The 12,503-nt window shown below is 42.7% G+C and overlaps 1 protein-coding gene across 1 annotated transcript; it reads right to left on the bottom strand.

Moving 5' to 3' along the window:
• Window positions 1–1,068: 1,068 nt before the first annotated feature.
• Window positions 1,069–11,646, bottom strand: scaf4a (SR-related CTD-associated factor 4a). Its single transcript, XM_034201286.1, is given in 20 exon segments — window positions 1,069–2,959; window positions 2,962–3,591; window positions 3,731–3,889; window positions 4,312–4,465; window positions 5,678–5,799; window positions 6,078–6,234; window positions 6,322–6,435; window positions 6,556–6,656; window positions 7,249–7,433; window positions 7,588–7,661; window positions 7,838–8,011; window positions 8,264–8,348; window positions 8,462–8,547; window positions 8,727–8,897; window positions 9,019–9,155; window positions 9,397–9,529; window positions 9,643–9,804; window positions 9,896–9,940; window positions 10,044–10,127; window positions 11,448–11,646. Coding segments are annotated over 20 exon segments (3,351 nt in total). The 5' UTR covers window positions 11,478–11,646; the 3' UTR covers window positions 1,069–2,411.
• Window positions 11,647–12,503: the final 857 nt, after the last annotated feature.

Below are 12,503 nucleotides of genomic sequence, written 5' to 3' on the forward strand. Positions count from 1 at the left end.
TCTTTCATTTAAGGATGAACATTTGATGTAAATAAATGTATGGGCTGCAAAGTCTGCTGTCGAACCAGCTTTTGGAATTTGAGACCTAGAGTTAAACAATTATACATTTTTATTTGACTCGAAAATCACAGTACATGTCTGGAGTGTGGCTTTTAAAAAGATCATTATGAGTGCTGATAGTTAAGTGTCAGTTAAGCATGGAATATAAATTCAACAAGCACAATTATTTGGTACAAAAATAGTTTATTAAAAACAAATTCCTGGCTGAAATATTGAAGATTGTATGTCCATGTATTTTGTGTTTTTAACAAATCATAAAAACAACTCTTAATTTTCAAACCATTAGGAGTTAAAAAAAACAAAAAAAAACGTTAAAGCAAGAGGCCTCTGTTCTTCCTTCCAAATCAATTTGCTTCAAATACAAATCATAAACAACAAATACCATCAAACCTTTGAATCGTCAGTGATACAAGCATATTTACAGCAGTGATTCACATGCGACATCTTTCATTTCTTCACTTTAGTTTGCACTCAGCGCCTCTGTGTTATAATTATTTAAGAACAAGAGTCGATCATCATGTGAGCTTCATGTTACTTAATTCATATTGGAAAAAGTATGTCTGCAGGGAAACAGACACTGACTTTGAAAATCAGAATTCAATAACAGAGTTGCATTTTGTAATTTCTAGGCTAATACTAATGTATAGCTGAGTTTGACTGACATACATAGGACATATGGAAAACTCTTCAGTCTGATCCAAGAGATTGGATATACATACACATGGGGAAATAAAGGAGAACTATTAACTTAAAGCCTATTGAGTCTGTTACATAAAATATGTGTATTCCTTAACTGAAAAGTTGTTAAATTTAGACAACAGAAAGAAATAATTATGTACACAAATCCTACTTCGTGTAGATTTTAGTTTGAAACACTGTACACTTTATCACAGAAAAATCTCTTGTATATTTGATTTGAAAAAGATCACCTGATCACCTAATTTATTTGCAAATGGTCCTCATCCTTATTTTTGCATACCAATATCTAGAGGTCCAGACCACTCACACTTTTGAACACAAAGCCCCTTTATATAACATCCTCAAATTTCTATCTACCGAAAAAATGTAATGGGAGGTACATCACAACATACCCTTTGTCTAGTTCAGATGTATGGATGGATACATGGATTTGTTGTTCATAATTTTTCTGAAATGCCTCTTGGCCCATCATTCACAATTTCAGTTTTTTCAAAGGAAAAATGATAATGCCATAACTTCAGTTCTCGGTTATGAGCCCCTAAAATGTTTGTCCAATACTTTTGTTACTAAAACAAAAAGATTATATGCACGTGAAAAGCATTAAAATACTAAAAGTGAAATCTGGATAAGAAAAGCTGGTGTATGTTGTTTCCCTAAATAATATTAGAATGAGATACGAGTTAGGGTAGACTCCCTGATATCAGTCAAATAGGACGACTGAGTTTGATTCCACAGTCCCAAAACTAGTGAGACATATAAAACATATAGAATAATGTTTTGAGAGTGGATTTTTAATGACAATGAGTGTTTGTGAGAAAACATGTGTTTGGTAGAATGAAAACAATACTCATCTTTATTCTGCCTGAAATAAAGCGTGGTTCAAGTGGTGAAGATTGGCAAAATAATCAAAAGGACACAATTTGTGTGAACAAAGTACCAAGCCTAATTCTCTGTGTAATTTACTCCAACATGTATTCCCCAAATACTTCTTTTAGTTCTTCCCTCAAACACCTACAAGATTGGATTTCAAGGCAACAAAAGTTATTTCAAAGCTGTGCCTTACTTACGGAGAAGTCGCAATGAGGAGCCAAGATGAACATTAAAAAAATAAGTGGTGCCTATATTATCATACAGCTAGTTGTTTGAGAAGATATTCAGTGTTTGACATGACATCTTGACATATAATATTTAAAAATGAACATTTTCACCTTATTTCAGGAGTGCTTGCGTTCACACAAGGAAGTAAAAAAGTAAAAATAAATGTGTCATAGAATTAATCTGTTTCTTCTGTCTGCAAAATCGACTCGAGTAAAAACATAAAAGCTCACAAAATGGACAGAGCTAAGTTAATATGCAAGCACCCAGTTAGTTTGTACAACTTGCAGGAAGAAAACAGTTGACAGCCAATATGTTACGACAGCAATTTAACCAAACTAAATGTCATGTGTGTCGAGAAACGGATGCAAAGCTAAACCTGACCATAAAATCATTTTACACGTGTTTGTTTTCAAGACGTGTCGCTAACCAGAAACTGACAATTATAAACTGTGACGATCTAGAAGTCTTATGCCAGGATTCAAGACTGACTTTCATGGTGAAGAAAAAAGAAATCTTTAGTGGTTCACAGCAGTCTGACAGTAGCAGCGAGAAGTCTATGATGCAGCTTCCTCTGCCGCTTCTGTGGGCTCACTGGGAGCCGGAGGTGAGGGCTCGAGGGGAACCGGCTCCGCTGCAGCCTTCGTTTCCTCTGAGGACGGAGATACAAGTTCAGATTCAGCCTTTTTTTCAGAAGCGGCAACACTTGGTTCTTTACTGGTCTCCGCGGTAACCACAGGAGTCTCAGGAGGTTCCTCTGTGCTGTTAGAGTTCCTTTGTTTATCCGTGTTTTCCAGGTCGGCCAATCGGTCGTCCTTGTCCCACCGGGAGGTCCTCTCTCGCCGCCTCGGCCTATCCCCTTCTTTTCCTTCAGCTCCTCTCCCTCTTTCTACCCTCCCTCTGTCTCCTCCCTCCGCCCTCCCTCGTTCCTTCTCCCCATCTTCCCCCCTCCCTGGCTCCCTGTCTCCATCCAGGCTTTTCCGCTTCTCCCTCCAGTCCCGTCTGTCTCGATCGCGGTCTCTATCACGGTCTCTATCACGATCTCTGTCCCTCTCCCACCCCCCCTCCTCCTCCTCCTCCTCCTCCTCCTCCCTCCTCCTCCTCCCCCTCCTCGCTGATCTGCTCCGTCTTCCTGCCAGCCTCCGAGCCGGTCCCTTCCTTCCATTCTATCTCCTCCTCCTCCTCCTCCTCCTCCTCCTCCTCTCCCTCCGTCACCAAAGGGACGCCTTCCACCTCCAAAACCTCGATCCCTCTCTCTCTCTCTCTCTCTCTCCCTGTCCCGATCCCAGTCCCTCTCTGGCTCCCTGTCCCTGAATCCAGGCCTGTCCCCCCTGAATTGTCTCCCATCCATTTCTTCCGGCCCCTCCATGCCACGAGGTCCCCCTGGTCTAACGAAAGGAGGAGGACCATGAGGAGGAGGACCGTGAGGAGGAGGGCCGTGCCCGTGTGGAGGGAAAGGGGGCCTCATATTGGGGGGAAGAAGCATCCCAAAGCCACCTTTAAGGGGAGGGGCGTCAGGGTGCATCATTTGAGGGTGTGGACCTCTAGGCATCATCTGTGGGAGCATATGTGGCATGTTGGGGTGAGGGGGTCGCTGGCCGTGGGGTGGAGGGAACCGCTGCATGTGTGGTGGAGTGGGAACCGGCGGACGCTGCAGTGGCATTATACCGGGCCGTGCGCCTAGCAGACCACCAGAAGGGGGTTGGATGATTCCTGGAAGAACCCCTGGAGGTCCACCTGATAGGGAAACGATACAACAAATGTAAATGTCAAATATAAGGCAGGAGGGAGCGCATGTTAGTTTTAAAATGGGCAGGGCTGAATGAGAGACCCAAATAACTTTGCGTGAAAAGTTCAAAGAGAAAGACAGACTGACCCATAGGTCCCATCTGGTTGTTGAAGATGTTGTGACCATCCGGGAATTCGTCGCTGTTCCTGTTGCCCAGACCTGCTGGGTCCATAGAGGGGTCTTCAACTCCACCTTTGGAGTGAGGTGGGAGACCATGATGAGGCATGGCACCTGGGGGGTGGAAACCTGGGGGAGAAGAGTGGAAGGATTTAGGGTTTAGTTGCTTTAGGCTGGTGTACAAACTGTGTTAGAGTCGATCGTAACTAAACTGGATGAAAAAGGTTGAATGGTGTGTTTTCTTGATGAGATTTACAAATATTTTTAAAAAAGCAGCATCTTGCGCTTGCAATCTAGTCTTAGTATTTATGCAGTTTAAAAATGATCAAAACACACACACTAGATATTACAGTACAATACAACTATTTTTCAATCTGTTTCTTTCAGAGCTCTGTGTGACACCAGAGGACAGAGATAAACACATAAGGAGTAGTAGAGTACTGAATGTTGTGCTTTCAGTACTGACACACATCCTTTGGGAATAGCACTGTGGGAGAAAGAGAGAACACTTGAATGAAAGCCAGTGAGAAATGCTTTGACGACTGCGCTACCTGGAGGCATCTGCATGGGGTTGAAGCCAGGTCGGATGAAGTGAGGCGGGAGGACGCCTGGAGGGAAGGAATGGGGAGGCATGCCTAAGGGCCCAGAAAAACCTGGAGGCTGGAGGGAACCCACACCAACCACCGGCTGCTGCATTGGAGGAACCTGAGAACAATTACAAGCACATGTCAACTGAGGAAGTATTTTGTTACATCTCCCTGTGTCGCTCACAGGAGCTAAGTAACCTCAAACAACTGCAAAATAATCATCTGTATAAGCTACCACTTGTACTATATAGCAGCTTGACATACAATTTGAAAAGGTGCTTTCATACATTTAAAGGATGCTATATCATGCTATATTTAAATGATATATTGTAGGGCCATACCTATATAAGGTATATTTATATGTTTCTGTTTTCAAAATACCAAACGGAATCATGCATTTTAGCCATGCCTCATTTCGCTCTATTTGCTGTTCCCCAGCCCTGTTTTTGCAGGGGCTGATTCTGTGAGCTGCAGCTGGCCACGCCCCCCTGCAGGAGAGGGGAGCGTGCTCTGATCAAGTCAGAAGAGGGGGAGAAAAATAGATCTCCGTCCTCCGTGTTTTATTATATTATTATATAGAGTCATTATTCATTTGTTTTAAAGCTCAATAAATAACAAAGAAGACCTTTGACCGGCACTTTTCTAATTTTTTCTCCGGAAGATTTAAACTTTAACGGACATCTTGACCGGCGAAAGAAAACCTAACTGAAACTCTGCCGCACGGTCCCCTCGTCCCTTGGAAGAGGCGGAGAGGTGGGTGCTTGTCATCTGCTGGTGGACTAACCGGAGAGAATGACAGTGCTTGCCTCGACGGGGAGGGATTGCATTGAATTACAGCAGCGGGAGCAAACGCTTGCCTCGGGGAGGGAGAAAAAGAGCCACAGCGGAGAATAAACAGAAGGGCAACCATGGCAACCATGCACGGGAAGTCTTCTTCGCTGCTTTTGTGGCAGACTACAGCGCCACTTACAGGCTTGGCATATGTACTACAGCGTCTCCAGCGCTTTCGAGCAGCAATGGCCGGCCGTGGCCCAACCTCTCATTCCCCTGATAGGTGGAGAGTTGGCTAATAGCCGTAATGCTACTTTACTGACGTCAATAAAGTGTTCAAATCTGGATCAGTTTTTATCAGATCCGTTGCAGCCCCTTTTTTTTAGAGATTTGGGTATGGAGGAAAATAGAGAGGGTTGTGTTTTCTGACACTTGGTGAGTTCCCTGGAACACCGGGGACACATATTCATGTATAAAAGACGTACAAAAGTGCATTTTGCATGATAGGTCCCCTTTAAGCTAGGGGCATCTTGCAGTTGTTGTTGTTGTTGTTGTTTACCTGAGCATGAGGCACAGCAGCCACAGGTAGAACTTGCGTTTCCTGAGGCGGCTGTGGCTCTGAACAGCCGTTGTGTGTGACTTCCTCCTGGATGCCAATAGTTTTCCTCGCTTCACTCCACTCTGAAAGACAGACACGATGCACACTGGTCAATGAACCATGATATGAATGTTTAAATATAGCATCAGTTTAAATGCGGGTTATTCTAGGTATTGTGGTTTTTCCAGATTCAGCATAAGAGATGATTTTTACTTTTTCTAACTTATTGAGACGAAAATGTTCAGTGTAGTACAGAAGTGTTTGAAATGTTAACAACGACCCGCTTCACATAAACTCTGCGTGGTTGCAGTATGTGCGTTTATTTGTATTTAATTACGCGTCAGTGTCTGTCGAGTTTTACCTGGTGATAAGGTGTCCGAATCCAGAATTCCTCCTTCTTTTAGCTCCTCCAACTGAGCCTCTCTGATCTTAGACCACGGTATGTAGGTGACACCCAGCTCCACGTTCCAGTACTGTTTGAAATCCGCCTTTATGCCCTTGTTTAAAGCCCAAGCAATCTGGCAAGAAATAAACAAAACATGACTCAATGAGATCATTCTCAATGTTCTCTTTGATTTGCTTTACTGAACAGTAGTCAGACTCACCTTGATGGTTTTCTGGTTCACTTTATGAGATCCTCTGCTCAGCTTCTGCAGAGCCTTGAAGGCATCTTGTCGATGTATCATAACAATATAGGCGCAGCCACGTGGAGGGATCATCTTCAAAAAGGGAGGAGAAGATGACAGGTGAGGGGGAAAATCTATTTCTCATCTTTGAATGAAACATTTGTATGGATGCGGTCACATTTGGATCAATGTAACTGATCAAAGTCCACTTACATTGATGGAGTCTATCTGCCCAAACTCCTCCAGTAAACAGGCAACATCTTGCTGTTGTGTTCTCTTGTCCAACTGGCCCACCCACAGAGTTGTACTGCAAACTGAGGAGACACAAAGTAATGTGAACATGAGCGTAAAAATGTAAATCACTTTCTATCAATATGAGAAAAATCACAATATTTGAATAAAACTACTCAAAACGTACTGCACCAACCTGAAATGTCAATATACTTGAACAAATCAAATCAAGTTTTATTTATATAGCACATTTATAAACGATTTTTGGTCGAGCCAAAGTGCTGTACATAAAATAAAAATAGCCTACAGTAGAGACACTTTACAGCAAATACAACAGCACAGATTGTTCAGAATATCAGTATGAGAAAAACGACACCCTCTGTCCTTAGACCCTCTGTCCTTAGACCCTCACATCGTACAAGGAAACACTTCCAGAGAAAAACCCACAGTTTAAAGGGAACATGGGAGAAACCTCAGGGAGAGCAACAGAGGAGGGATCCCTCTCCCAGGACGGACAGACGTGCAATAGATGCCGTGTGTAAATCGAAGAGATAATACATTTTACAGCATATAGACCGAATGTTAGGAAATGCATGTGTCTGTAATAATAAGATGAATCCACGAGGATGTCGAAGGACGAGGAACAGATATGAGCAGAAATAGATGATGACTCACTGCTTAGTGTCTCGCCCTTGGGTGGCGGGAGGCCTTTCTGCCGTCGCTCTCTCTCCTTCTCTCTCTCCTTGTGGTCCTGCGAGCGAGCGCTGGGGGAGTGGTGACGCCGGTCTCTGGAGCGCGATCGTCTGTGCCTGGATCTCCGTGTACGGGAATTAGACCGTGACCTCCTCCGCTTTGGAGACCTGGGGGGGGGGGGGGGGGAAAGTACTGCATCTCATGATGTGTTCACCATAAATAAGCACTGAGCTACTAATCTGCGAAAACAGTAAAGAATGAATAGCGAACCCTGAAACGGAAACTCAGTTGGACACATCACATCCAATTTCAGTTGCTTACCTGGAGCCTGAGTGTGACCGTCGACCATGTCTGCCATCCCTTGAAGATGAATGGTCCAAATCCATTAAAACTTCCTATAAAAAAAGGGCATGATTATGATGTAATGAAACCTTTTGAACATTCACATTTAGCCATTTCCCAAAATTCCCAGATTTCAATTATAATGCAAATAAAACGACGTTCTGGAGGTACATTTCCCAAACTAAATTAACCCCAGATTCAACATATCTTTGTATATTTGAAAGCCTACCGGTTTATGGGCAGCATTGTGGGGAGGGTATCCCCCGGGGAAGCCTGGAGGCCCAGCAGAACCAGGGGGGGACTGCCCTGGCAAAGCATGCCCCATATGAGGCACCATACCTGGGAAGCTTTGCGCTGGCGGTAACCCGTAGGCCTGGAGCTGGCCATTCGGAGGGAGAGGAACCTACAAATAGAATTAATTTTGCACAAAAAGTTGCTTTGACTTAATAAATAATATCAACAATTTAAAGGTAGTGCATAATATGGTGGTAGCAAAAGCTTACATTGATGTCGTGATAGGAAACTTATATTTGGTGGCATTTAAAAGTTTTAAGTAAAGTTGGGTAATAAAGAACACAATGATCAAATAGTTCAATGGCTGGACTGATCAGGAACGATGCATTATTTTAAAATCAGAAATGTTGGTATTCATTACCTGTTGTGAGACGTCTTGCAACATGTTGAGCATCGGAGGTTTAAAGTGCTCCATGTGCTGTGGGAAGCCTGGAGGGTTCTGCATGCTGTGAGGACACATAATACTTCATTAGCCTTACAGCTTTCAGTTCATTTTACTAAAAATAAATCAGAGCTTTCCGCTGCTTAGCTTTGCAGAGCTGCAAGAAGTCTTGCTTACAAGGAGGGCTGTGTTGACATTTCATCCTTCTTCGCCTCTTCTCCAAAGTCTGGTTCATCATCATAGTCAAAGCGGTCCAGCAATTTCTAAGAGAGAAAAAGGTAATGGTTGTAAAAAGTGCACAAAGTATGATGTATTTAACATAGTAGAGCTTGCAGACCTGTAAATTACTCATACTCCAAACACTGTCCAAGTGTCTAAACAATACAGTTCAGAGTACATTTAGCTGTTGATGACGAATGAATATAAATAAACAAACTGCTACCTTGTCAAAGGCTGCCTTCTGCTGGGCGGTTTGGGTGGGCTGCGGGGGTTGCAGGGGGGCCATGCCCAGGCCAGTGGTGATGTGTTGGGCCTGCGTTTGAATGGTATGGACAGACGTGTTTGTTTCAGGCTTTGCTGGCTGCTGCTGGAAGGTCTGGAGCATCTGTTGAAGCTAAAGTAAGAATGGAAGAAGAGTTATTAGTGAAGGTGTAAGAGATGTGCAAGCAAAGAAGTTCCAAGCACTGTGACGGTGTTCAAAGCTTATAAGAGTCGGCACTGGTACGCACACTCACCTGCTGACCCTGTGTGGACTGGAAAAGCTGAGCCACGGCAGCAAAGGCGTCAGAGTTTTGCAGCTGAGAAGTGGATGTCATGGTGGAGTTTGCCGTTACCGCAGTAACTGGCTCTTTGGCTGGAGATGGGGAAAAACCTGAGGGCAAGAAACAACAACAGCATATTGATACTGAAGTATAGCGATACTAAAAAAATGTATGCATGATGAAATATAAAAACGTACACATTTCTTTACTAAGCCAGCAGGGTATTTTATTAGTGAATGCAACAACTCAGAAACAGCTAACTTGTGATATAAAACTGGTTCAATAAAATAAATAAATAAAATTAATTGACACTTATCACCACTGCCACATGTTTACAAGCACACAAATTACCTGGGTCATCGGAGCCTGCTAAGAGTGCAGCAGCACTGCAAGAGCCAGCTGCCATGTCCAGGAGAGGCTGAATAATCTCAATCTTGAACACTCCATTTTTCTGCCACAGGTTCAACACCCGTATGATTTTACTCTATAAAGAAAAATAGAAAACAGAAAGCTCAGGATTTGTCATTAGAAGAAGCAAGACCTTTCAGGCAGTCAATATTCACACTTTGATTTGTCACCAACTCTTTATTTTCTTACCCTGTCTCCTTCTGGGCATAGGCAGAGGTTCTCAAAGGTTCCCGTTATGTTTTTGGTGAACCTTGGGCCAAACACGTCCTTGTCTGATCCAAACTGGTGTCTGGACTGTCTAACAATGGAATCCACCACATATAGGCCCGCTATCTTGTACTCAGTCTTACACTGGAGAGAGGAGAAAAAGAAAAACAGATGGTTTATTCATGTTTGGTGAGGTGAAAATGGAAAGTAACTGATTGAGGTAGGCCTGTCTTACCTTTTTGATGAACTTTTCCACAATTTGGACCACATGTTTGTAGAGCTGAGAAACAGAGAAGCAGGTGAGCATGTTATCAACCAGATATAGGCAATTTTTCTAATAAATGAGTCATTTTCAAAACAAGAAATGCCAAGTCCATTCTTACCTTCATAGCTTTGATGGCCGATTTTGTGATGGAGATCATCTTTGCCCGAGAGATTGGGGGCTTGGTGTCAATCAATGAGAATAACTACAGACAGAGGAGATGATAAGATCAGTGAGATGGGAAGGGTGATAAAACAGGAAGAAAAAAAGGTATAACAGAGAACATGGCTTGAGAAACTAGTTGCAGATTTAAACCTGACATAGATTTTTTTCTGATGCAGCTACAGTATGGTGATGAAAACCTTAATGTAACATTGCAGTGTGCTTCAAACTAATTTAATCTTCCCTCCTTTCTATTGTTCACCATTTTTAATTTTCCATCGGCTACACAACATGGACACAAGAAGACTTGCCACTCTTTCATGTGGTTTTTTAAAGTATAAAATACTCCACGGGATGATACATGTTGAGTTTTCTGAAGTGATAAGGGATGTCCAATGACAAGACACCGCACTGCTATAGTATGTTGCAATGAATATAAGAACAAACTAGAGCTGTGTGGCAACACCTTCTTAGTTGTGTGGTGTTTCTTGTTCTGAGCTTACCTAAATGGTCCTGTGCATTAGATAAATACATTTTTGACATCACTGAATTAAATGTTTGCTAATTTAACAGGTAAATGAAGCAGGTACTGACACATTCCTCAGGTGTATAGTATTATATCTAACAGTGCTCTACATTCACATAAGAGAGGAAGTAGCTTATCACCTACTTTCTCTAGCATAAACTGATATTGAAAGTGCAAGAAATGAACCACCAGACACATGCGGTGTTATAAAGATGTTGTGCAAAACAACAAATATGAAGTGTAGATAGTGTAGCCCAGCCACATACATAATTTCATCCGTAGGTTAAAATGCCATCAAAAGAAACGACAGGAACCAAAAACACTGAAAGATTATTTAACCTGCCTTTTTGACTGGACTTTTAACCCCATTACCCATCAGTCCTCGGGCCTAAGAGAAACTTAGCCTGGCATCTTCTAAACACACTGAAGCGGTAATGCATATTTTGTTTGTAGCTTGCAGCATGACAATAACATTAGTGTAGTCCATTTGCCCGTAGCATTGTTTCCAACAACAATGTTAGTAGCCATGCTCCCACAAGCTAACGTTGGTATTACCGAACTTTGTGCAAGGTTACTACTAGAACCACTTGCTATCGTTGCGTTAGCTTGCAAGTTAGCTCAACACTCTATCATATGTTTCAATTTCAACATAACTTGCGCCACAAAACTCATGCTACCTCAGTAGCCAAATGCTAAGCTAGGTACGGTGCACAAGTTCAGCTAGCTAGCCGAGCGGCCCAGTGATCAGTGCTGCTCGGCTAACTCAGAGCAACACAGCACCATGACCAGCCAGACTCGGTAACTTCTGGGTCTCTATGGTCCTTGGAGGAAGCTTACCTCATGGTTAAAGGCGTTGACGGCATCCATGATTGCCCGACACTCGCAGCCTTCCCCTTAACTCCTGTTTCCCTGCTTACAGTGATGTTTATTAAAGGAAGGGTCGGTACAACATGTCCGCTCCCGGGTAGCTAACGACAGTTAGCCTAGCATCGGTAGCTTTCGGGTCGGCGGGCACGGCAAAGCATGATGGGATCCAGTTGTGTTGTTTAAGGCTTTGTCCTCTAGGTGGCGCAGTGGTTTCAAGGCTGAAAACGTGCAGTTGTTTTCCATGGACTGTAAAAGGCAAGGCAAGTTTATTTATATGGCACTTTTCAACACAAGGCAATTCAAAGTGCTTTACAAAAAATGAAAAACATTAAGAAAATGGCATTTAAAATCAGTCTTTAAAAAGAAAAGCTAATAAAATAAACATTAAAAGAAAAGAATACATGGATAAAAGTTACAGTGCAGACTAAGATATGAATAGTTCAATTAAAAGCAGCGACAAAAAGATAAGTCTTCAGCCTGGATTTAAAAGTAGTCAGAGTTGCAGCGGACCTGCAGGTTTCTGGGAGTTTGTTCCAGATATTTGGAGCATAATAACTGAACGCTGCTTCTCCATGTTTAGTTCTGACTCTGGGGACAGAAAGCTGACCAGTCCCTGAAGACCTGAGAGATCTGGATGGTTCATCATTTAGCAGGAGGTCAGAAATGTATTTTGGGCCTAAACCATTCAGTGCTTTATAAACCAGCAGCAGTATTTTGAAATCTATTCTGTGACACACAGGAAGCCAGTGTAAAGACTTCAGAACAGGAGTGATGTGATCCACTTTCTTAGTGTTAGTGAGGACTCGAGCAGCGGCGTTCTGAATCAGCTGCAGCTTTCTAATAGATTTTTTAGTGAGACCTGTGAAGACACCATTACAGTAGTCAAGTCTACTGAAGATAAAAGCATGGACAAGTTTTTCCAAAACCTGCTGTGACATTAGTCTTTTAATCCTAGATATGTTCTTTAGGTGATAGTAGGCTGATTTAGTAACTGTTTTAATGTGACTGTTGAAACTCAGGTCAGAG

This window comes from Gymnodraco acuticeps, unplaced genomic scaffold (assembly GCF_902827175.1).
Source record: "Gymnodraco acuticeps unplaced genomic scaffold, fGymAcu1.1, whole genome shotgun sequence".
Taxonomy (NCBI): Eukaryota; Metazoa; Chordata; class Actinopteri; order Perciformes; family Bathydraconidae; genus Gymnodraco; species Gymnodraco acuticeps.